This window comes from Colobus angolensis, unplaced genomic scaffold, assembly GCF_000951035.1.
Source record: "Colobus angolensis palliatus isolate OR3802 unplaced genomic scaffold, Cang.pa_1.0 Scaffold246, whole genome shotgun sequence".
NCBI lineage: Eukaryota > Metazoa > Chordata > Mammalia > Primates > Cercopithecidae > Colobus > Colobus angolensis.
Genome location: NW_012115666.1, coordinates 2,154,772 through 2,182,451, shown reverse-complemented (window position 1 = coordinate 2,182,451; position 27,680 = coordinate 2,154,772). Strand labels below are relative to the sequence as shown.

General features: G+C 35.8%; 1 protein-coding gene across 3 annotated transcripts in view; it reads right to left on the bottom strand.

Annotated features, from left to right (window-relative positions):
• The window catches only part of AGTPBP1 (ATP/GTP binding protein 1), a 205,896-nt gene that overhangs the window by 64,981 nt on the left and 113,235 nt on the right, over positions 1-27,680 (bottom strand). For all 3 annotated transcript variants that reach the window (XM_011945894.1, XM_011945892.1, XM_011945893.1), the window contains 4 exons: positions 24,433-25,145; positions 12,808-12,891; positions 10,840-10,926; positions 10,607-10,755 (listed from right to left, as the gene is read on the bottom strand). In XM_011945894.1, coding sequence (XP_011801284.1) covers positions 10,607-10,755; positions 10,840-10,926; positions 12,808-12,891; positions 24,433-25,145 — 1,033 coding nt within the window. The remainder of the gene's footprint in view (positions 1-10,606; positions 10,756-10,839; positions 10,927-12,807; positions 12,892-24,432; positions 25,146-27,680) is intronic.

The following is a 27,680-nucleotide window of genomic DNA, read 5'->3' as shown; positions in this document are numbered from 1 at the left end:
ATAGCACAATACATTCATAAAAACTGATAATGTATTACATCATAAGGAAAACAACAATAAATTTCACAAAATAGAAATATTACAAACTCTCTGATCACAGTGTACTAAAACTAGAAATTACAAACAAAATGCAAAAACAAACAGGGAGGGAACCCATGCAGGAGGATGGAAGGAAGACTGATTTGGGATATGAGACCCTCAATAGTGTGGAGGAAGGCATCTGTCCAAATAGACAATACGGAGATTGTTACATAAACTGGAATTGATCTAATAAGTTATATGGATAATGGGGCCCAAAATTATCTATCTTGGAGAAGAAAGTTGTAAATATGGAAAGAAAACAAGAATAAAGCCTGTGTTATTTGCTTGAAAGTTAAGGTATAAGTATAACCTCGTGGCGTGTATGTGTGTGTTTGTGTGATTATATATACACACACATATAAACATGTACATTCAAATATGGAAACCACTACAAATGTGAATATCTGTTTAAATATTATGTATGTACTAAATATACTCCCTAATTGTTCCTTGAGATAGTTTGGTAATAACCCAATAGCAATGTGTATACCATGTGTAAAGATCTTGGTTCTCAAGAGAATTTCTTTTTTTTTTTTTTTTTTTTTTCTGAGACAGAGTTTCACTCTTGTTGCCCAGGTTGGAGTGCAGTGGCACGATCTCAGCTCACTGCAACCTTCACCTACTGGGTTCAAGTGATTCTCCTGCCTCAGCCTCCCTAGTAGCTGGGATTACAGGCGCCCGCCACCACGTCCGGCTAATTTTTGTATTTTTGGTAGAGATGGGGTTTCACCATGTTGACCAGGCTAGTCTCGAACTCCTGACCTGGTGATTCGCCCACCTTGGCCTCCCAAAGTGCTGGATTACAGGCGTGAGCCACCGTGCCCGGCCAGATCTTGGGTTTTAAACACCATTCACTACTAAAGCAAAACAGCACTCTTTGGAGAAATGGCAGATTTCATTCAGGGGCAGGGAAAAGCAAGATAGGCCTTAAGCATCTTGTTGTGCCAAAAAGCAAGGGCACCCATAAGGAATGATAGGGATATCTCAAAAGGGCACACACACCAGCATGAACCGTATCCCACTGGCCAAATCGTGGACAATTTGAGTATCAAAATAAATAATAATAGCAACAAATTATAACTTGAGTCAAATAGGAAACCAAGTCTATACTGATATGAATAAATTAAAAGCTTAAGAAGGAACAAGATATTTAGATAGTTTCAAAGTACCTCAATGTAAAATACTAATTACAAAGAGAAAAAGGAAATGTAGGAAAGCCACACAGCTAAATAATATTAAACTGTAAAGAGCACCCCAAAAGGTAAAAATGTATGAGGAACATTTGTCAGGGGGACTAATCCATTCTAGGGAGGCAGAGAAGACTTGAATTAACTAACATGGGCAAAGGGTTGAGAATGTTACGGGCTAGACTTCAAAATTCTACTTTATTGCCTGGTTCCAAACATGTTCAATTTATTTAAGAAGGCAGTTGAAAATCCTCAAATATCTGAGAGAAACAAAGATGGAGAGAAAGTGAAAGAGAAGCTTGGTACTAGAATGCAAGACTGCCATCTAGTGGTAATTTCAGCAAATCCCTTCCAAGTAATGAGGGGTAAGACGGGGATGATGGATTGAAACAGATAGCACTACTATTTATTGACATACATTCTCAAATTCAGTATTTCAAAGGCGGTATTCTCTTTACAATTAAAAATACAGTACAAAACATAAATATTTTTAAACTGCTTAACTTTAGGATCATTCACTTACGAGAAACACTAAGTATTCAATAGAATCACTTTTTAAAAGCTCAAAAGAAAAGGGCAACTTGAAAGAGAAGCAACTGCCAGCCTGTTCCTTTCTGGAGACGCTGCCAAAGAACAAGACCTCTATTGGGCACATTTTCTAGAATCCAGCACTCAAATAGTCCCCCAATCAGCACGTCCCAATAAAAAAAAAATTTTTCACAGACAATAAGCTACTCTCCTAATTGACACTACTTCCTCATTTCAATCATGTATGACAATTAAACAAATACTTCTAGATGAAGATGTTTCCACTGCACATATTTTCTTTGGTCACAGCCCCCACCCTTACAATGAATTATTGCTAGTTATAATTGCTTACAATGTTAAATTATAGTTTATCAAAATATTTTGGTCCCTTTCTTTTAATTCTGTTAATGTTAAGACAAACCAAAGATTTGCTTTATGTTGTTCTGACCTAACAAATCTAAAGATAAGTTTAATAAAATATTACATCTACCTAAACAGCTCCATAGCTTCTACTGTCTTCCTAAATACTTACGAATACATGGAAATAAAAAGAAAACTCACAGTAGACAACTTCTCAGAATCTGGAAGGAATCTCTATGAAACTTAAGGCAGATGGAGCAAGACTGAAAAATCCAATGCAGAATATGCCTCGTGATCTGTATCTTGAGGTTTAGGGGCTTTTTTAAACTTTTTTTTTTTTTTGCATTTTACATTTTGGATTCCACAGCTAAAATAAGTGTCACACTAAATAAAAAATAAACAATAAAGAAGCACAAAAACAGAAAGCATAAACACCCAAACACCTCAACCGTAAGAATTTTAATGGGTTAAACTTGTCTATTAAAAGACAAATGGTCAAACAACAAAATCCAACCTCTTATAAAAGGCAAATATACACCAAGCCAATTCAAACCAATATAAAAACAGAATTCAAGGCAAAAAATGCTGAATGAGATAAATGTGATAATTTTATACTATTAAAGGGATATGTAAAAGGAACATGGAAAACCTACAAAATTCTATGTGCCAAGTAACCCCACATTAAAATAGAAAAAAATATTTTTTAAATGAAGGCTTGACAGAAACACAACGTAACTGAGAGTTAAGTATTTTTAAGTCTTAGGCAGATAGAGAAGACAAAAAATAAACAGATATAGAAAGTTGAACAGATATATAATAATAAATATGAAATAATATATTTTTTGGGGACAGAGTCTCACTATGCACCCAGGCTGGAGTGCAATGGCACAATCTCAGCTCACTGGAACCTCCACCTCCCGGGTTCAAGCTATTCCCCTGCCTCAGCCTCCTGAGTAGCTGGGTAATCCCACCAAGGTACGTGCCACCAAGCCCAGCTAACTTTTTGTATTTTTAGTAGAGATGGGGTTTCACCATGTTGGTCAGGCTGATCTCGAACTCCTGACTTTGTGATCCACCCACCTCAGCCTCCCAAAGTGCTAGGATTACAAGCATAAGCCACCGTGCCCAGCCAAATATGAAATAATAAGAAATCTCTCTATACATATTGGTCTCTACCCCCCAGTTCCTGGCACAGAGCTCCTAAAACCCTTGTCAGTTCCTAAGCAATGCAGGTGCCGGGAACATCTTTTGTTCTAATATTTGGTCTTTGACCCCACTCCCTGACAGAGAGCATCTAAATCTCTTAGAACTTCCTGGGTGATAGAAACAACTTCTATTCTAATGAGGCAACTCTTGGTGTACTCCTTGATGGGGACTGGTCACCAAGAAGAACAAGCCATGATAAGAAGCTTGGAACTTTTAGCCAAACTCCATCCTCAAGGGAAAGGAAAGGAGCTGGAAACTGAGTTAATCATATCAACATGATGAAGCCTCCATAAAAATCTCCAAAGCACGGGATTCAGAGAGCTTCTGAGTGGTGAATGCATCCATATGCCAGAAGGGTGGTGCACTCCAACTCCATGGGGAAAAAAGCTCCTGTACCCAGGACTCTTCTGGACCTACCCGTTCATCAGGCGGTTCATCTGAATCCTTAAATCATATCCTTTATAATAAACGGGGAATCATAATTCAGTGTTTCCCTGAGTCCTGTGAGCTGCCATAGTAAATTATCAAAGTGAGGAGGGTTATGGGAACCCCTGTTTGTAACCAAGTCAGACAGAAGTATGGTAACCTGGGGACCCACTACTTTTAAATGGCATCTGAAGTGAGGGGCAGTCGTGGGAGACTGAGTCCTTAATCCTTGAGGTCTGCACTAACTCCAAGCAGTTTGTATCATAACTAAACTGTAGGAAGGACACCAGTTGGTGTCTGGAGAGTAGGAGAACTGGAATGTGTGGAGAAAATCCCCACACATTGGGCACAAAAGTGTTGGAAGTGGTGTGAGTAGTAGAAAGAAAAACATTTTTTTTCTCCTCACTAAACAATGTATGTTACATTATGTTGCCTACAAAGAATGAATATTATTTTCCAAGTGCCCATGAACACAAAAACTGACCAGATATTAAGCCACAAAATATTACTGCAAATCATAAATTCCATGCCAGTGAACAAAATGGATTAAAATTTGAAAGAATGAAAAAAGTCTTCACAAAAATAATACAATCAACTAAAATATAAACTCTTGCCTAAATAATTCTAATCTAAAGGATACCAACATTGCATACAAGTAATACAAAAAATAACAAGGAGATCTTAATATTAAAATTTGGGAGGGGAATACAGAAGTGGTAATCAAGAGAAAATTCGAGACTTACTTTGATCAACAGACAAAAATAAATTTAGGTAAACCTACTAGAAGTTAGAAAAAGAAAAAAATCAACCTGCAGAGAGGTAAAGGGATAAATTAATAAGTATAAAAAATTCCAGGCCAGGCATGGTGGCTCACGCCTGTAATCCTAGCACTTTGGGAGGCTGAGGCGGGTGGATTGCCTGAGTTCAGGAGTTTGAGAAGAGCCTGGGCAACACTGTGAAACCCCATCTCTACTAAAATACAAAAAATTAGCTGGGCATGGCAATGTGCGCCTGTAGTCCCAGCCACTCGGGAGGCCGAGGCAGGATAATTCCTTGCACCCAGGAGGCAGAGCTTGCAGCAAGATCACACCACTGCACTCCAGCCTGGGCGACAGAGGGAGACTCCGTCTCAAAAAAAAAAAAAAAAAAAAAAAAAAAAAAAAAAATCCAATAGAAATAATGAATACACCAGCTTTTTAAAATTGTAAAATAACAAATTTAAGTTTTAAGTATCAAAAACGTGGAAAAAACTAAGCCAGAAAATAAGCAAATATACATATTGCAGATAGCACACAAATTTCTGCTACTGAATTTTTAAAATCTAAATGTCACTTACATAAAAATATATAATACAAATTATCAAGACTCCCTCAACAAAAAATAAAAAACTAGTCTAGACTGAGTTATAGAAAACTCTGAAAAAGTTCAAAAGCACCCCCTCTCACCCAATTAAAGGGTACAAAATCAGAGAGTTTCAGAGGCACATTTTTTGCAAATTTCATTAAAACATATGTTATTTCAACTGCTCCAGAACATAGGGTGGAGAAATAAAAGCCTTTACATTTAAGTGTTCAAAGTCAGATCAGCCTCCTTCCAAAACTAGACAAAGACAGTTTCCAAAAAGGAAACTGACTTGTCTAACTTATGATGTAAAACCTTAAAAAAAATTTCAACAAACAAAAATAGCCGCATCATAAAAGATCAATTCACACAGCCACGCTGACTTATTTCTAAAATCCAAGGATGGCTTAATAAGAGGAATATTATTAACACAATACAACACATTCAAAGGTTATAGACTAATATGGTCACATTACATTTATTGATAAATGCAAAAAATTTTTTAAATCTGATTTTTAAAAAAATAGAAATTCTTCATTTCTATTTTGAGAAACAGAAAAATATGTATCTCAAAACAAGAATACACTTAATGTAAATACTAGCAACATTCCCATTAAAGTTAAAATACAAAGATGCCCAGTGTATCCCTTTTATTTTAAACACTGTCAAAATTCTATTCAAAAACAATGAAAGATACACAATATAGCTATGAATCACAGAATTCTAGGTATTTATCAAGAAAATCCAAAGTACCAACTCAGAAACTATAAGAACTAATAAAAAGTTCAGCAAGAAGGTTGATTTTCAAGTAAATATATAAAAATCAATAGCTTTCTTTAATAGAAGTAATGTTTGAAAATAGGAGTACTCTTTCACAAAACTCTTTCATGACAGAAACAAAGGTAAACAGAAATATAAAACTTACAAAAAGAAAACTAAAAAACATAGGTGAAGGCATAAAAAACCTTGAATCAACAAAACAAAACATCATGTGCCTTAGTAGTAAGACTGGATATAAAAAATTCTGTCTCTCCCAAACTATTCTACATATTTAATCCAATGGAAATTTTTGGTATCTGATAAAATTATTGTGAATCATATTCAGAATAAACTATTCAGAAAAAATAGGTAGAAAAGTCTGTAAATTGTTTTTGAAAAGAACTATAGGATGTTAGACTATATTTTAAAGTCAAAATAAATTAGAAACACCGTGGTACTAGAGCAACAAGAAATCCCCAAACATAACTAGTATGTAAGACCACAGATTATGAGAACTGTGGTGTTTCAAACCAATGGGGACATAAGTGTAAGAGGTCAAAATAACTGAATTCAAATTCAAAAAGTGAGGAATTATAAGCAAGTTATGGTGACATTTTATCACTCAGGTTCTAATCTGTTTTTACTAACCTGACCATTGTAACAGCCAAAACAGAGTAACAATGTTTAATGGCTTCTGAATGATATTTCGTACCTTTCTTTCATTAGTGGACCAGGTATACAGTTGTAAATGTGAAATGTCTAACAATTCAATGAATTCATCGACGACACTTTAAAACTCTTTGGAGAAAGAATGAATTTAGTTGTAGCTACTTAACCACTAAGAATAGGATTAAGTTAAATCCCAATTCACAGAAAATACCAAAATAAATCCGGATGGATGCTGTTAAATATAAACACTGAAAACATACTATCAAATGCACTTCAAAAAGGCTGAACTAATTTAATACTTCACCAGCACTGTAGTACCCATTTTCCCTAGTCTTCAGCAACATATGTTCATTCTCTTTGAGAAATGCAACTTCTAGGAATTCATGACAATAATCAGACACATATATGAAAACAAATAATTAAGGGTATCTACTGCAAGACAGCTTATAATTTTGAAATGTGGAGAAAGACTTAAATCTTCAATCTGTTATCATTCAAGTCATTTATTGTACCTTACTCAATAGAACATTACACAGACATTACTAACGATGCTGCTGAATAATATTTAATGGGTATGGGGAAATTTTTTTCACAAATTATTGTATAGTTTAAAAAAATGTAGTGTTACACACGAGCTTTCATACTATAATCCCAAATCTGTAAAAGAGTAAAATGTAATGTTAAAATTATATATGTGAATGTGAGTAATAAGAACAGATAACGAAACGTTAAACAATGGTTCTTTCGGATGTTCCTTTTCCAAAGATTTTCCTTTAAATTGTTTTTAATTTGCTTACTTTCCCATATTAATATCTACTGTTTTATCATCAGAAAAACATGCACGTGTACCTGGCATACAGATACTTCTCTGAATTATAAACACAAATATCTATGTATAATAATGTTTATCTTGGCAATATTTAAAATGGAAAGTAATCAGAAACAAGTGTCTTATAAAGAAAGGTTTGGATAAATTACAGTACTTCTATTGGATGTCTCCCAAAACAATGTTTCACAGGAATATTTAATAACCAGAAAAAAAATGCTGATAACATAAATTTTGATTAAAATACAGAATATGAAATTGCATGGGTTATGAGACTTTTTTAAAAATAAATGCATAACTATATGTAAGTAGAAATCATACATTGCATTATAAAAAAGGCTGGTAAGAAGCAACAAATGTTAAAGTGATTATCTCTGGATGATGCATTGTCAATGGTTTTATTTTTTTCTTAACACCATTCTGTTTTCCAAATTCACTACATAGTGAGTTTGGAAAGTGTGATATACATACAAGAATATCCAAAGGAGAAGGGGGAGGAAGGAGAGGAAATTTAAAAATAAAGCAGCCATCTGTCCCACTGCTTTGAATTAGTTTTAATTACAGAATTTTATTCATTTTAAAATTTCAAATGACACTAGAAAAATTATTTTATCTATCACATAAAGGTATAGGTTTTTTTAAGAAACAGCGACGCATTGCTCCAAAACGTATACTTTTAATTTAAAATGTTATTTTTTTAATAAAGTTTAAAGTGCTAAGAGTTCTATTTTTAAGTGAATATAGTTAATAAAAATGCAATCTAGTTGTAGCACTTCTGAAAATTATATTGACTATTATGTCAGGAATAAATACGCCTTTATATTTAACTCATAAGGAGCACCCAACATACCAATAAAATTAATTTAATTAATTGTTATTTTCTCCTCTAAAAATATTATGTAGCATCATTACAAGTTAAATAGAGAAACCACTAGGTTTCTTTACTTATTTTGATAATACTTTGAATGGGTTTCAATTAAGGTAATTTTTAAAGTTAACTGAAAGTTTAAGGTTAACAAATATTTCTGAAAAATATCACATTCCATAGTTAGTAGTTTAAAATCACAAAAGAATGTGAAATAGACTGCATCAGGAATATTCCTATCATTATTCACATAAATCCATATACTCGCTGAACTTTTAGTCAAAATATACATATTTAAAAGAATAAACATTTAAAAATTAATTACTTAAACCATTTAAAAATCTTAGAAAAGTGTTTATAACTAAACCAGGTATTACGCTACCAAGTCTTCCTACAATTATTTCATTAAATAAATGAATCTGATTAAAGCTTTTTTTCATACATGTGAAGTAATTCTAGAGTATACAATATCCTATTTTCCACATAAATAATGACAATTGGGAACAACCTCTTCAACTGTTGAAAGCTTTAATTTTCAGAAATGTCCCCTTAAACAGCATGATCATATTCATGCTTTTAACAACTTAGAGGATTTAAATGAAATGGATGATACAATATTTCATGTCTCAGTTGTTAAAAGCTTTTCAATCTTTCCAATAACTGGTTGAGACCATGGAGATTTTGTAACTTGTCATGCATATGTTTCTTCTCAAGCCCCAGTGTAAGTTTTCTTGTATGCCAGGAAAAAAAATTCTTTTCTTTTACACAAAAAGATTGTCATTACAACATTAATACTTGAAACTTGATGTTTCAATTTTAAAATGCTGATATTAAGTTCATACAAGTTCGTTATTTTCCACAGGCATAATGTTTGACTACCAGGTCTCTTACAAGTAATCCTTAGTTTTGTATATATTAAAGTACTAAACACAAAAACCTTGAATGAGGCTATATTTTAAAGAAATTTGTGGGTACAACTCAGAGTTTTTTTAAAACGGTCTCATGAGACAAATAGTAGGGAAAGCCAGTGAAATGAAACACTAGTTCTTCGAAACAGTCAATAAAACTGATAAACCTCTAGAGTTAGACTGACAATGAAAAAAAGAGAAGAAATTATCATTAGCAGGAATTAATTAGGGGCTACCACTACAGACCCTGCAGAAATCAAAAGGATAGTAAGAGAATACTACAAACAACCCTGCACATTGGTCCATTCCTAAAAAGCACCAATTCCTAAAAAGCACAAACTACCACAACTCACTCAAGATAAAAGTGGTAATTTGAATACCCCTAAAACTATTCAAGAAATTACATTTCTAGCTGGGCGTGCTGGCTCACACCTGTAATCCCAGCACTTTGGGAGGCCAAGGCAGGCAGATCACTTGAGGTCAGGAGTTCGAGACCAGCCTGGCCAACATGGTGAAACCCCATCTCTACTAAAAACACAAAAATTAGCTGCGTGGTAGCACGCACCTATAGTGCCAGCCACTTGGGGGTCTGAGGCAGGAGAATCACATGAACCTGAGAAGTGGAGGTTGCAGTTGGCCACAAACACACCACTACACTCCAGTTTGGGTGACAGAGCAAGACTCCATCTCAAAAAAAAAAAAAATTACATTTCTAGTTTAAAAGACTATCAAGAAAGGAACTCTCCAGATTCAGATACTTTCATTGTAGAATTCTACCAAAGTTTAAGAATTAACACTAATGCTACACAAGTGCTTCCAGCAAATAAGAGGAGGGAACACTTCCCAACTCATTTCATGAGGTAATACCATGATACCAAAAGCAGATACAGTACCAAACCAAACAAAAAAAAGAAAGAAAGACAACTATAGACCAATATCCCACATTAGTAGAAATGAAAAAATTATTAACAAAATATTAGCAATTTATACACAATGACCAAGTAGTGGTTATTCCACACTTTTCTTTTTTTGAATAAATAAATCCCACTTGAAATTTGTTTATCCCAAGTCGGGTTTATTCCAAATAAAAAAGGCTCATTCAACATTCAAAAATCAATCAACATAATATACCATATTAACAGGCTAAGGAAGAAAAATTACACAATCAGATGTCACCATCGGAGTATACATAATAAACCTTTAGTTCCATTCAATTTGGATGAAATCAATCATTACACTTTAAGGGACTTGCCTATACAAGAGTAACTCTTTTTTCACCAACAAAAGCTTGACCTATTTCAAATGTTGCATAATATCTGAATTTTGGGAACTAGAGAAAACAAGACACTGAAACATTTTTTAAAAGTTGATAATTTTTTTAAAAAAACTTCCCTTTTCCACAGTGAAGATGCCTGCATGCCATCTCAATTGGGAAAGAAAATTGTCTTACCATAATTAAACTGACTATTGGACTTTTCACAGTTAATGATGTTAAACCTGTAAGCAACACCTGGCCGCATTCCACTGACTTCAAAGTAAAACCACTGATGATAATGATTGCTGTTTATATCTGAGTTCAGAATAAGATCATATTCATTTCTGAAAATAGAAGACAAAGAAATCTGATGAAAATTAGGAAAATATCTGTGCACATATAAAATGAGAAAATCTTAAGTGACTTACTTTCTAATTTGAATTACTTTGCGCAGATTCCCAGATTCAAATTTGGAGTTAAATTTCAAAATATCTCCCTCTTCTGGAATGGTATAACTAAATAAAATTTTTAAAGTAAATATATTAAAATACATTGCATTTAAACAGAGGAGCAAAAAGTAAATAAAATTATAATTAAAAATACATCACTATTGCCATATCACCTTCCTCATTATTTTTAAGCTGAAGCACAAAACAAGCACAATCAATACATTAAATGTGGATAACATTAATGGACAAACTTATAATTAGAGACTTGTTCTTATATTTATACTGATATAGTAAGAACTTTTGTCTCACTGAATGCATGCCATTTCTAAAATACTTATTTTTATACAAAAAAGAACATTTTTAAAACTGCTGTGACCTGTACTGAGCAGCAACAATTCTCATAAACCATACAGTTCTCAGGTGACAATATTATTTTCAAATCGAAGAGCTAAATTACCTATTATGTTATTTAATTAGCATCAAGAAGCACACGTATTATCCTCATTTTACATACTGATTATTACATAAGCATTTACCACTTATCTACTAGGTGCCAGATACTGTTTGAGACATATGTCTGCTTGGTTCCCTGACTGAAAGCAAACTCTTGCTCTTCTGGAGCCTACTCTCTAATAAGAGAAGACTAGGACTCTAAGATGCTCAATAATTCTGTCCAATAGCACAGGTATGCCACACTCAGGGTTCCTGAGTCTCTGCTTCTACCACCCTGCCTGTCTTATCCGACAAAGAATTATCAATGTTGAAATAATTAAATAAATAAGGTATATGTTTCTTCTCTTCTATAACAGTATTATTTCAAATTTAGTCATTAGCTTTGCTACAGCTTATACTTTTATCTAACAAAACTTAAATTAAAAAAAAAAAAGTGTTTTAGCCAGGCACAGTGGCTCATGCTTGTAATCCTGGCAATTTGGGAGGCCGAGGCGGTCAGATCACCTGAGGTCAGGAGTTCGAGACCATCCTGGCCCACATGGCAAAACTCCGTCTCCACTAAAAATACAAAAATATTAGCCAGGTGTGGTGACACTTGTCTGTAGTCTCAACTACTCGGGAGGTTGAAGCAGGAGGATCACTTAAGCCTAAGAGGCACAGGTTGCAGTGAGCTGAGACTGCACCACAGCACTCCAGTCTGGGTGACAGAGTGAATGAGACTCCATCTCAAAAAGAAAAAGTGCTTTTTTCCTCCAAATACGATTGGCAAGATGTGAAATTTTCCAAAAATATTAGTATGTTGAGGAAGAGAAGAAAGCCACGAACGGCTAACTGAATTTCTCACATGAGAAGGCAGCTGACTAAATAAGAGTCAAACTCAATATTCGTAATTTTCATTTATTTACTTATATTTAAATCCTAAAATGTGATGATATCAGTGACAATCTTAAATAGTAAATTACTAACACATCAAGGATCACAAAAAAAAATGCATTCCAAAGATTGAGCAGGCAACCTAAATGAGCCGATTATAAGCAGTGAGAGACAACAGGGTGTGGTGAGGACTGTGGAGAAGGATCAAGCAGATGCTCCTTCTAAAGGGATGGTAATTTGTTATCCTAATGAAACGAAGGCTCAGTATTGCAGGACAAGCCAGCATTTCATGTAAAATATCCACTCTCCTAAGTGAAAGTAATTTCAGTTTTTTAAAAATACAACATCACTATGTAACCACTACCTTAAGCCCATTAAAAATCTACCTAAAAACAAACAAAATCTCGTGATAGAGTTAAGTAGGTAAACATGATTTACCATTATCATTACATCCCAAAGGATGAAAACCTAATTAAGTCGCAACTAGTTATAAATTAACTATTTTTTTTATTATTTTAAAAACTACCAACATTTTTCACAGAATATTTTTTTACCTTTTAGAAATAATACTAAAATTTTATAGAAAAACTTTAATAAAAGTTTATTAAAATCAAGACTTACTTTGGGTTATCTAAGTCATATACCACACGATCTATGATATCACTCTGATGTATTAGCCTTTCAATATCTTGAGCAATTTTTGTCCTGAAATCATAAAGGTTTAACCAAAATGTATTATTATACACTAATGTACAACTTTCTCCAAAATAAACTTCGAATGAAAAAAGTGTATGATAAAAATTCTTAAAATAAAAGTGATAAATTCCTCTACATATTTTGCATACAAAAAAATTAGCAATACATAACAAGATAAAAATCAGTTTCAGAATCTGAGTTCTAGAAAATAACCACATAGAATACAGCCACAAGTCCAATCATTAAAAACAAAACAAAACAAAAAAAAACCTTGAATGTCTATTTAGGCCTTTCCTCATAGAAATGGTGTGGTTTCACTGTCTAACCCTTGGGCAAATAATTCTGTATACATAGTAGCAGCATTACTAGAAGGTATAAAGATCTGAAAAGCCAGAGATTATGTAAGAAGAATATTTTTAAACCCACCTGGCTGGAATTTAGCTAAAATGCAATTGGCAGTCAGCCTGCATGTTCTGTAGAATCTCTCCTCTCTTTTGTGGTGGGAAAGGAAAGGTAGAGGGAAGGGAAACACCTGTTTGAGGGAGCAGAGGATGATTCCCTGAGTACGCAAAATTCTCTAGACTTGATCTCTCCCTGAATCACTCCAACAAAATAAACATTCACTAACTAGAAAATTCCTATAATCCCTGCCACTGTCCTAGAAGACTAAGTTACCCATAGAACCCACAACCTTTACCCCATCAATATTTAAGCAAACGAAGATAATAATCACCAAACTGTGACAAAACACAGGTGACACCAAAACATAGCCAAAACGGAACAGATTTGGTTCCTAAAGGCAGACTGTCTGGAACTCCGGGTAGACTGGCCACAAAGTCCCGCTAGTGTTAATACATGGCTACTTCTCATGTAAAACTTATTCTTAAAGAGGAAGGTGATTATATGCACTGATTTAATTTTCAAGTTTGTTCGCTTCAACTGAAGACAAGTAATGCAGATTAGAACTGTGGCTTATAGATGTATTGAGAGCAGGGTGAGAAAGTGTACCAAAATAGTTTATAACAAAATCTCAAGAATCCATTAAACACTGACAGTCTTAAACTTCAGGCAAATCTGAAATTAGTCTCCTGCACAAAGATACTTTTCCATGATTAAAGGATATTAACTCTCATATAATTTAGAAATACATGTAACAATATCACATATAACCTTAAATTTAAAATAAGCCAAGAACCTACCCTAACTGAAAAATTTAAAATTACCAGGAAAATATCAGAAGGTATGATAGTTAAACATATAAAAAAAGGGATATTAAAAAAATAAGTACAATGCAGCCGGGCACGGTGGCTCAAGCCTGTAATCCCAGCACTTTGGGAGGCCGAGACGGGCGGATCACAAGGACAAAAGATCGAGACCATCCCGGCCACCATGATGAAATCCTGTCTCTACTAAAAATACAAAAATTAGCTGGGCGTGGTGGCACATGCCTGTAGTCCCAGCTACTCAGGAGGCTGAGGCAGGAGAATCGTTTGAACCCGGGAGGTAGAGGTTGCAGTGAGCCGAGATGGAGCCACTGCACTCCAGCCTGATGACAGAGCAAGACTCCATCTTAAAAAAAAAAAAAAGGTAAAGTGCTAAAACTAATCTTAATCTACTAAACAGTTAAGAATAATTTACTTTTAATTTTATTCTATAAAAAATAACTCATTACTGACACAGTAGTCTATCAGGAAAAAAAGATGTAGTATCAAAAAATTAAGCTGCACATTCTTGATGTAAGTTTAATGTCATAACTTTAAAATGCCAATTATAAAGAAACAAGCTTTTTTAAAAGCTCTCAATTACAGTAACACATAAATAAATTCAGAATTTACATTAACCAGACGGTCAACAGTGAAGGATATGGCACTTTCACATACTCAAATACACCACATGAAAATTTAAGTGGTCAAGTATGGGTGAATGACTAAATATATCTATTTGTCAGAATAATTTATTTAATTAATAAATAAGGTTGATATATGCCACAAATAAGTAAAAATTAATTCACAAAGGTTTGGTTTTTTATTTTTTAGCAAAATGTTATCAGAAGGCTAGTTTTAACAGCCCAGTTCCACAGTGATGTTCCATAACGTAAAACAGGGTCAAAGAGCTTGGGTCCTATAGGGGCCAGCAGGTATGAGAAATGAGTGAAGCTGACGGGCAGGAACTGTGGAAAACCAAGGACCACAACCTCGGTCTAAAAACAAGCTGACTGCTGCTAGGCAGGAAACAGAGGTGAAGGTTGTTGACAACCTTCAAGAAACACCAGAAACTTGGACTTGTTTGGGAGACGTGGAAATCTCCCAAATTTTAAAGGCTGGCAATGGGTAAAAAAAAAAAAAAAAACAGCCACTCTGCAAGTTAAGCCAAATCATGTGCAAGTTGAAAATGGCCTATATACCTGTTGGTAAACCTCTAACACTGTATTTTGGGGGATATAATTGCCCATTTATATTAGACTAGATCTAAAATACTTGAGGGAAATCCTTGCCCTGCCCTAAGCCCTCTTTAATAAAGAGGAAAGGTGGGGCATGGTGGCTCACGCCTATAATCTCAGCACTCTGGGAGGCCAAGGCGGGAGGATCACGAAGTCAGGAGTTTGAGATCAGCCTGGCCAATGTGGTGAAACCCCATCTCTACTGAAAATACAAAAATTAGCTGGGTGTGGTGGCGGGCACCTCTGATCCCAGCTACTCAGGAGGCTGAGGCAGGAGAATTGCTTGAACCTGGAATGCAGAGGTTGCAGGGAGATGAGACAGCGCCACTGCACTCCAGCCTGGGAGACAGAGACTCCATCTCAAAACAAAAAAAAAGGAGGGGAAACAGCTTTTCAGACATGGATTTCTGTTAAGCAGATCAACTTTTATAAAAGAATGACAACTCTTTCTTCCTTTACCCCAGCCGCCTATTGAAATACATGGCTTTCCAGTCAAAACCACAAATATTCTAGGTACTCTCAGGGACTATCACCTCAAACTTACTGCCATTCAACACTTATCAAAGACTTGGCACAGAAAGGAATAATTTATGCAGGACTGTCTGGAAAATATACAGCCTATTCAGTCCATACTGAAAAAAATATGTGATATGTGGCCACCAGCAAAATTGTACTTTGTTAAGTTTTCAACCACAGAGCAACACTACAAGAAATAATTTAGTAAATCTCATTGCTATATTTATTGTAAGAACATCATGGGAAATGTTAATCACATAACAGTATGCTCTGAGGTTCCATATTATTATCTGCATCTGCTAGAAAGAAGATTCAAGAGCATCTTCTTTACAGAGAGTATAACATATATATGTGATCAGTACATATATATGATCAACAGGATAGGCTCATGATATAGACCAGGGTTTGGCTCTCGGCTCTGCCATTTACCAGCAGCATAACTCAACAACCCTGAGCTTCAACCTACTCTTCTGTAAAATAAGAGAAACAAGAGCACCTTCCTCATAGAGCTGTTATAGTACTAAATGGCACACTTTATATGCATATATACACTGCATATAAAATGCTTGTTACTGTATTGTGTGTCTGGCCCACAAAATGCCTTTAATAAAAGCTATCTGCTGCTTTTGCTCCTATCAATATTTCTTCCACTATTGCCTCAATTCCAGAAGTACCTGTGTTTTCCAAGCCATTCTAAACTTCATATAAGAAATCCAAGGTTTTGTTTTCCTTTTTTGCCTTTGCCACAATTCTTTATCTACTTTTTAATTTAAAATTTCTGAAAAGGTAATATGCTGGCATTACACAAAATCAAGTACAACATAAAAGCATAAAATAAAAAATCTCACTTATTAACACAACCCGTATCTTCCATCCACATAATCAGGGAACTACTTTTCTTCTAGATTTTACTTGATGAAAACATAAATGTAGATTGCTTTTTTCTCTTTCTGATACAAAATCTAAAGTGTCATAAAACAAGCACCTTGTATATTTCATTTAATAATACACCTTACAGCTCTATCAGGGTACAGGCAGCTTTTTTTCAACCAGTGCACATTATTCATAAAAAGGTTACACCATAATTTATTTAACTAGTCCCTGACAGATAGGCACTTGAGTTGTATCCAATCTCAAACCAATTCCGCAATGAAAAACTTTGGATGCCACTTCACACATACACAAACTATGCGTGCACACAGACATGTGGGATTTATGAGATAAACAGATCTCACAAATTCCCAGATGTGGGACTGACATGTCAACGGAAACATGCACGTTAATCTTGATAGAATCTGTCAGATCATCCTCTACCAGTGGTATTCTCAACTGACATTCCCACCCTTAATGTATGAGAGGCTGTTTTTCCATAACCTCATCAACAGAATGTGATGTTCAATTAGATTTTAGCCAATTTGATATGTGGAAAATGATATCTCGGTACATCTTAATTTATATTCTCTCATTTGGAGTGAAGTTAATCATGATTTTGTGGTTGTCACTGTTTCCTTTCCCTTATTTTTCATTTTATTTTCATAAGCATACATTTTTAATACCTTGAATGTTTTTTAAAACAGGCAATACATATTATATAAAATTACAATAAATGTATAATAAAACATTTTTTAAAAACACAGTTTTGGTTTTTTTTGTTTTTGTTTTTTTTGCCAGGCACGGTGGCTCCCACCTGTAATCCCAGCACTTTGGAAGGCCGAAGTGGGCGGATCACAAGGGTGGGAGATAGAGACCATCCTGACTAATACAGTGAAACCCCATCTCTACTAAAAATACAAAAAATTAGCTGGACGTGATGGCATGTGCCTGTAATCCCAGCTCCTCAGGAGGCTGAAGCAAGAGAATCACTTGAACTGGGAGGCAAAGCTTGCAGTGAGCCAAGATCGTGCCACTGCACTCCAGCCTGGGCGACAGAGTGAGACCCTGTCTCAAAGATATATGAAAAAAAAATGGAAAGAAAATAAATCAAAATGTTAATAATGGTTACCTCTGCAGGATGGGACAAAAAGTGATTTCTTCTTACTCTCTAATGTTATGGACTATAAAAGCAGGAAAAAATGCTAAGCATACTTTAAAATAAGAGATGAATTTAACTTTAAATCCAACTTAAACCAAAAATATAGGCTTAAGTAATCATCAGTATGTGTTTACAATACAATTTTTTAAATGTTAGTGTGCTACGTACATTGAGATATAAATCTTACTTATAATGGACTGTTTCTCTTCCATTTGGAGGTAAAGAGATTTTTAACCAAGTTTTATTCATTTTATACTGAACTTTCTTTAAAACAGTGATTGCACATAAGAAAACTATACAGTAGAAATTCAAAATAACAATCAGGATATTTTCACTGAAATAATTTAAAGGAGTCTAATGCTTCCTTTTTCTGAAAGTGATAAACCAGTAATTCTTCATTACTTTTGACATCATTCATTTACAATGCATTCAGGAAGGGACTGTGATAACTTGGCAAATAATTCACAAAATGTCATCATTTGCTCAAAAATAAGACACAGAAGACTAGGCAAATAAGCAAACAAAAATTGCCATCCTCAATGTATTTTTTAAAATAAGCATTTCTGAGTACTTTGGAAATACCTTTGACCTAAACTATATTTGACATTTTATCACAAATATAGAACCATAAAGCCTTCAGAGTGGCTACAGGGGTCAGCAAACTTCTCCTACAAAGAGCCAGATAGGCTTTGCAGGCCACATGGTCTCTGTCACAGCCATTCAACTCTCCAATGGTAGCATAAAAACAGTCATAGATAATGCATTAAAAAACAAGGCATGGCTGCGTTCCAACAAAATGTTATTTGTGGACACAAATATGAATTTCGTATCATTTTCATGTGCCACAAAGTTTTATTTTCCTCTCAATTGTTTTAAACATTTAAACATGTGAAAACCACTTTTAGGTCATGGGCTGAACATAACCAGGCAGATCTGGTAGATTTGGGATGGATTTGGCACATGGACCACAGTACGCCAACCCTAACCTAGGCGAATGACCACCAAACTCTTTTTAATATGACCAACAAGAAACACATTTTAAAGATCACAAGCCTACAAAAGAGAAACAGAGAGGTGAATCAAAAGAATTATGAAACAATACGTAGCTGTACTACATGTGACACACTGTCGCGTTAGTATTGGTTACTAATGAGCATCAATCCAAATCTGATAAACACTGATCTAATCTTTGCTTTTAAAAAGTTGAGAAAATTGGTATCTAGAGAAATAAAGTTATTTGCGCGCGTGCGCGCACACACACACACACACACACAGAGTGGGAGAGTTAAGTCTAAAACTTGCTTTTCAGAGAGCATCCTGCCCTGCCCTGACAAGATGTCTCACCACACATATGGTCTCACCCCTCTCATCAAGTCTAACCCAATTATCCAAGCATTTCTGCTATACACATATGTTCTTCCAGTCTCACATTAGTGTTACTTGGAGGAACAAATAATTTTGAAGAGTTTCCTACCCATTATTCAAAAATAATGGGTAAAAAGGTGAAAAGCGAGAGTGAAGGCTTTGGAGTATGCGCCTGTTAAGATCCACATTGCACTGCTCACCATAACTCCCAAATAAACACTTGAAAAACTCAGTTGACCCCTGAACAACGCTGGTTTGAACTGCACAGGTCCACTTATTTGTGGATTTTCCTTCCCCTTTGCCCCCACTGAGATAGTAAGACCTACCCATCCTCATCTTCCTGCTCCTCAGCCAGTTACTTAACAGGAAGATGACAAGGATGAAGATCTCTATGGTGATCCATCTCCATTTAATGATTAGTAAACATATTTTCTCTTCCTTATGATTTTCTTAATAATATTTTCTTTTCTTTAACTTACTTTACTGCAAGAACACAGTATATAATACATATAACATACAAAGTAAGTGTGCACTGTTTACATTACTGGTAACGCTTCCAGCCAATAGTAAGCTATTAGTAGTTAAGTTTTGAGGGAATCAAAAGTTATACTTGAATTTTTGACTGCACAGCGGCTAGTGCCCCAACCTCTGCATTGTTCAAGGGTTGACTGTATTTGCAAAGAATATGTAAAATAAGGAGGGGAAAGGCAATAACTTTCAAATACCAAAGTAATGTTGTCTATTACACAATCTGTAATCATTTTTAAATAAAAACACTTTATTTTTGGTAGTAGTCATGGCTAAGGTGATTAACATTATTGGGGAAGTCCTATACATCTAAGTAACATAAACAGAATCACATTGCTTTGTTGAAATATGAAATCTTCAGCCCCAATAATGCAATCATTCTCAGGACTACAACTTCATAGTGAAATATGGTTATACTCCTGCTGCATGTCAACTATCTTAATACCCACAGAAATGCTGGCAAATATGGTATGAAAATGGAGGGATAAATATGATGAAAGGTGTTCTTTGAAACACAGGGTATACAAAGCAGTCAAACTTGGTAAGAGTCACTGCCAATTATATGATGATGAGACTAGCAGACAAAGGTTTTAGATTGCTTCAGAATTTATGACTTATTTCTGCAGCAACAAATCAGAACACATCTCCATCAAGGTCATGAAAATCAATGGGAAAACATCTCTATAGGGAAAGAAATCTTTGAAACTTCTGGAGAGACATGGATCACTTGATTCTCAAAGGCGTTTTGGAGCCAGTCCTGTTTTTCTCATTGCAAATTTTCTAGGAGCAAATACAGGTAACAATGGAGTTGATTTTGTTTGGTGTTTTTTGTTTGTTTGTTTGTTTGTTTTGAGATGGAGTCTTGCACTGTTGCCCAAGCTGGAGTGCGGTGGCACAATCTTGGCTCACTGCAACCTCTGCCTCCCCGGTTCAAGTGAGTAGCTGGAATTAAAGGTGCCCAAGTAGCTGGGACTACAGGCACATGCCACCACACCCAGCTAATTTTTTGTATTTTTAGTAGAGACAGGGTTTTCACCATGTTAGCCAGGATGGTCTCAATCTCCTGACCTCGTGATCCACCCGCCTCGGCCTCCCAAAGTGCTGGGATTACAGGCGTGAGCCACCGCGCCCGGCCAACAACAGAGTTTTAAATGTCCAGGTTTTTTGTGTTTGTTTCCTTGAGCTGCATCTCCTTTGCACTTTAACTTGCACACCAACATATCTATGTCTAAAGCACCTGTACCAACTGTCATCCATCTTTAATTGCTTATCATGCTACTTACCTCACACTATCAAAAATGTATCTTAAAGCTTTGTTTTGGACTCAGTAGTATATTACACTGTACACAGGCAGTACGAATGTCAGTTACTTCAGGAAAAAGTCCTACAGATGGCCTAATATATGGAAGAAGCTGGACTCTAACCTGTACATTACATTTGCAGGACAATATCATAAATATTAAGACACAGAAGGTTGGAGAAGAGTCACAGTAACTCCCAATATGTATAAATTCCTCCATCATCAGGATAGGCTCGGTCAGGGAGAGAGAGGAAGTGAAGCTTGGAACCATGGATAGAACAGTATTACCTGAAAGGTCAAGCAAGCCAGGCAAGGACAAAACCCAGTATCAGAAATAGCGGCTCAAAGAGGACAGAGGTCACCAGAGCTGAGGGTGGTAGTCCTCAATCTGCATACAGACATTCACAGAGATATGACAGCTAGTCAAAGCCATCATGCATTTACCTGCAATACAGCTACACTTAATTAAAACATTAAGTTTCTTTACATATTGATATACACAATCAAGTAAACAGAGTTTAGTATTGGTTATCGAATGCTGCTCAGAAGCACTGCTTGGCAGGGATATATGTCCCTTGCTAACATAAACAGGTAAAATATCTAAATAAGTGTCTTGACCGATGAAAGCTTTCACAATATAAAGTCCAGGAGAGGAAATAAGAGGGTTCCTTGGTAGTTAAAATTAAGTCTGAGAATCAGAGGCTTATACAAAATTGTGCCTCTTTTCTAAAATCCTTCTTCCTTCTAACCTTACCTCAAATACTACAGGCTAGTAAGAGAAAATACTTTCAGTTTGAGGCAATTTAATAACAAAATTTGCTTTCAGGGCTTAAAGAGCACTTAAAATTCAGGAAGTGCCTTCTGTAGTCAAAGTGACATCTTCGGCTTTGGAGAGATAAAGAGCCTAAGAGATGATGCCGAAAAGAAGAAATACCAAGTTGCTGCCTGACTCTGACCCACTCCAGGTGTGTCATTCAGATTCTTCAAAAAGCAGATGCCAAGGCACAATGAGATATGCTCCTGTGGGCCTCTCCTAAGGGGAAACTTGGAAGAGAACCAGTGAGATAGAGTTCATCCTCAATCACTGTAATTGTTCTCAGGGTTACAACCCCTCATCTCTATCCCTCACGACCGATTTACTTACTTACTTACTTACTTACTTACTTATTTATTTTATTTATTGAGACAGAGTCTTGCTCTGTCACCCAGGCTGGAGTGCAGTGGCACGATCACGGCTCACTGCAGCCTCTGCCTCCTGGGTTCAAGCAATGCTCCTCCCTCAGCCTCCTGAATAGTCTGGACTACAGGTGTGTGCCACCACACCCGGCTAATTTATGTGTTTTTAGTAGAGACAGGGTTTCACCATATTGGCCAGACTGGTCTCAAAACTCCTGACCTCAAATGATCCACCCACCTTGGCCTCCCAAAGTGCTGGGATTAGAGGGGTCAGCCACAGCACCCAGGCCCCAGGATTTCTTAAAATCCCCCTCACCCTCAGCTATCACCTCTGCAGGTCTTGATAACTTATCTGATTAAGCAATCCAAATTCCCATTCCTAAGCAGTGTGGCCCCCTGGGAATCATTCTCATTCCAAGGTGGCTGTAACGTGTCCATTCACACTTAAAATTGAGGAAGGGAGTAGGCAACAGGCTAATCACTGGATTGCCTGTGTTCCATATATAGTCAACCCATCGCCACTGTGTAAACACAACCCTATCTCCATTAGCTGATCTGGGTCAATCACTTGTGTCAAGATGGTATGTTTTTTCCCCTCACCTGCTGGTCTTAGACACAAGGAGTCCAGAGTACCCCACTGGCAACCAAATCTTGTTGTTACATTGTACCCTGTGGTAAGACCGCACCCACTTTGGGAGCAAGGACTTCTAACCCTGCAGAGCCCAGAGGTGGAGGGACAGAAAACCAAAAGTCCCTAGGTGGATACTGGATGCTACACTAAATAGGGCCACTTCTGTTCCCACCTCCTGGTTCCCAGGCTTGTGTATTCTTTCTATGGAACTATGCAAACATTTCTAATTTAGTGTATGTACTGCATGCTGCAAGATGGCAACCCAACCACGCAGAGGATTTCCTGAGTTAGAGCTTTGTATGGGCCTTTTGAAGGCCACTGTAGCACTCCACGAGGCCAGCTGCCTCTGGATGGTGCCAACTGTAACATGGTAGGTGCCCTGGCACAGACCCGCTCCCACGCGTATTTCCCAGGGAAGTAAGTCCCCCATTCTTGATGCTATGATGTGTGGGATGACACGCCTGTGAATCAAGGGGCCAACCAGTGGCACTAAACATACACTAAGTTGCCAAGTAAAAATAATGAATTATATAAGATGCTACAGCTAAAAAAAAAAAAAAAGATAGTTATTTTCTCAAAGGAACTTATAGTCTAAAGAGAATCAAATACAGTAAGCTCTTCCTTGTTCATTACATACTATGCTTGTAACAAGGGTATACCATTTTTTTTCAGATACTGATATAAGCCATTATCGTAAAACCTTCACCATAATCACCAAAACCAGTCCCAATGCAACAAAAAAGGTATTTTTATATGACAAATATTCACTCGTTGGCAATATTTAATATTATTTGTAGTATCTAACCTTACTTGGTAATATTTAATAACCTTAGTTACTGCTTTTATGAATCCTGTATTTTTATCTTATATATTTCCAATTAAAATTTCAAACTTTACAACAAAATAATACTGTCTATATTGCTTCATTTGTAGTCTATTTTTATTTTTTCAATTTTTAATTTTTGTTAGTACATAGTAGGTACATATATATATATTTATGGGGTAAATGAGATATTTTGATACAGGTATACAATGCATAATAATCACATCAGGGTAAAAGGGGTATCCCTCACTTCAAGCATTTATCCTTTCGTCCAATTATACTCTTTTATTTTTTAAACGCACAATAAATTACTGTTGATTGTAGTTGCCCTTATTGTAGGCTTATTGTGATGTATAGCCTATTTTAAATCATATACTTAAATCAAGTTCAAATGAAAAATTACTAAGTTAACAAATATTGCTAAGGTAATATTTATTCAAAGATTATTAAATAATCTGTTATTATATTTTGAGATTCAGTATTAATAGAAAATTTCTAAACTATCCAATGGTCAGGTTTATCATTCTGGCTTCATCTGAATAAGTAATAAACTCAAGAAATAAAGTAAACCAACAAGGACAATTTCAAAACAATGCAAAATTTCCAAAGCAGAATTTAAAAATACAATAACTTATAGCTCACAGTAATTATCTTCCTAAATGCCTGAGGTAATTTTTTTAAGACTGCCTCATATCTTGACAATAGCCTTATTTAGAAGAGGGGAAAATATGCGACTCACCTCTGTACACCGTAAGGCCTTTCTAAAATAGGCTCTTTGAATGGAGGCGGAACGTGACCAAAATAATCGGGATAAGCCACCTCTGAATATTCCGGGACAGATTTTGTATTTTTCACAATCTCAATATAGAGGTCTGGGTCATGGAGTGTTGGTCCATCAGGTACTTCAACCGATGCTTGTTCTATTGATGAATTTGACTCCGTATCTTCATCATCTTCAGTTTCAACTCCAGTGCAGCAAAGCTTCCCTAGCTGAACTGTTCTTCCCTCAAACAGAACATTTCCACAAGTAGCCATGTGTGGACACGCTTTAGCACAGGTAAGGACAGTAAGAGGAAGACTGCAGTCCTTCTTCACTTCTGCAGTAAAACCTGGGGCTGTTTGAGAAGGAATATTCTGCAATGTAATTCGGTCCAAGGCCTTTACAATATCATTGTTTAAACCATGGACTGATGAAATAGTTCTATTTTGATCACCTGGCTGCTGTTGTAATGTTCTATCATTATCTTTAGTATCTTCTTTTGCTAGGCCCATAAAGGTAAGCTTCTTTTCACCTTCATCTTCTTTAGAAGGTATGTTCTCCTTCATTACAACTTTTCTTAAATTGCCAGAATTCCCAGATGTTTCCTCGCCTGCCGTAGGAACAACAATAGGACCACGTACTTTTCCCTCAAATACAAAAGGCTTTGGTTCTTTGGAGATTAAATCATAGTCCTTTGAAAATAAAAAATACGTTTAATCTTTTAACTGTAAATATTAAAATGTATTAACAAAACTAATACATTCATGTTGTATATTGTTTCAGAATTTTTTGAAAATTTTAAAGATAGATAAAACAGGGTTTGTTTTCATTTCACTAAAAAGACAAAAGTTTTAACCATAACAAATTCATAACACCTACTTTACTTTTTCTATTATAAAAATAATGCCTACATGTCACAGAAATATGGGAAACCTTAGAATTCTAAGTAGAAAAACATAAAGACTCCAAAATCCTATTAGGGACAACAACTAAATTGTTATTCATTAATTCGATAACATTACAGTGTCCGTTTTGTGCAATATTCATGAAGTGTCGATTTTGTGCCAAGCCTTGTTTCAAGCACTTAAGACACTTAAAAAACAACTCTTCCCTTTTGTAGCTTACATCTGTATAGGGGTAGAAGAGAGGACTGTCAATACAACAAGTAATAAATACAATATATATATTTATACGTAGAACGTTAGAAGGGTAAAGCGCTACAGAAAAAAAAAGGGGGGGGAAGGAGGGCAAGGCCGGGCCCGGTGGCTCACACCTGTAATTCTAGCACTTTGGGAGGCTGAGGCAGGCAGATCACCTGAGATCGGGAGTTCAAGACCAGCCTAGCCAACATGGTGAAATCCCGTCTCTACTAAAAACAAAAAATTAGCCGGGCATGGTGGTGGACATCTGTAATCCCAGCTACTCAGGAGGCTGCGGCATGAGAATCGCTTGAACCCAGGAGGTGGAGGTTGCAGTGAGCCAAGACCATGTCACTGTACTCCAGCCTGAGTGACAAAGTGAGATTCTGTCTCCAAAAAAAAAAAAAAAAGAGGGCAGGACCGGCAGGACCTAATGTGGATTGGGAGTACCAAGAGAGCAGAGGTAAGTGGCAACTCTAAATGTCATTGGTTAGGGAGTCTCATGAGCAGATGAAACAGAAGCAAAGACTTTAAGAAGGTGAAGACACCACACAAGGGGCGCATTCCAGGCAGGGGGGACTACAGCACATAGCTCCCAGAGTGGAAGAATGCCTGAGGTGTTCAAAGAACAGCAAGGATGGGATGGCTGGGAAAGAATGGACAAGATGAATGCCACAATGAATGCCAAGCGCTGGAGAGCCTTACAGACTATAAGAACTTGGGTTTTTACTCTGAATGAGATTGGAAGCCATGACAGGGAAGGATGCCATGACATGAATTATTTTTGAAAGATAAGATCCTAGTGCAGGGTTTCTGAATGACAGCAGCCAACATTTTGGGCCAGATCATTATTTTTTGGATGATTTAAACAGATAAATAAGGTGTATATTTAAGTCATTTCCAAAATTGGGCTATTATACAAAACTGCAACAAAAATCTTTTTGCAAAGAGTTTTTGCTTTATTTATAATGATTTCCTAAGCACTGAAACAGAACTGCAGAATCAGATATTATAATCAATTTTAATAATGCAAACTGACCAGAATACTGAACTCTCCAAAAACACTTGTATTAATGTATATTCCCGGTAACTATACATAAGAGTATCTCTTTCAACTGCTGTCTTCTTTGACAACATTCAATACTATAGTTTTTAAAAAAACATTTTCTAACGTGGTAGATAAGAAATATTATCTTGCTGCTATTTTAATTTGCATTTCTTTGACTACTAGGAAGCAAACACTTTTCTATACATCTGTTAATCAGCTGCAATTCTTAGGTAACTTTTTTGTTCCTGCATACAGGGTTTTCTTATTTTATGGTATAAATTTTCAAGTTAAAAAATTTGTATACACATACATACATGAATCCTCCAGCTAACTCATTTTTTGAAAATTATTTTTCTGGATGTGCAATTGATCTTTTAATTTGGGTTAATTTCCTTATATACATCATGGAGTCAAAATGAAGAATCTTCCATTGTGATTTATTCCTTGAATGTCCACTGTATACAAAGCAAGGATTCAAAGATGATCCACAGGACCCCCTGTAATAGCTAAGCCAAGAAGACAGTGGAAGCACTAAGGAGGGAATAGGTAGTTCTGCATTAAAAGGGCTAAAGGGGTGGTAAGTTTGCATTAAAAAACACATTTTGTAGGAAATGTGGTAGGCTAAGTATCCACCCCACAGAACTGTTTACAATTGTTACATATATTAAAATATTTTAAGTATGTCATTAAGTGGATAAGAAAGCAAGAATAAAGGCCAAGTATCAAATGAAGAAGGGATCCCTATGTGATAAGCTGAAGACTGAAGCTAGCTTTCACTTTGAAAACATGTGATAAACCAGGTGACTTTGGGTACGGATTTTCCCATCTCAAAGACGATGAAGGACAAGAGAAAAACCCTGAACTGGCATAAGGTAATTTTCCTCTCAAAAAGATTAAACTCCAGAACTACATCTTCAATATATAGGTCCTAGAAATACTCCCACCACAAAAGGGGGGAAAAAAAAAAACATAAAAAGAAAAGCCAACTGTCTTAAATTTTAAACCATAGCTCTAAGACAGTGCAAAAAGTATCACTACTC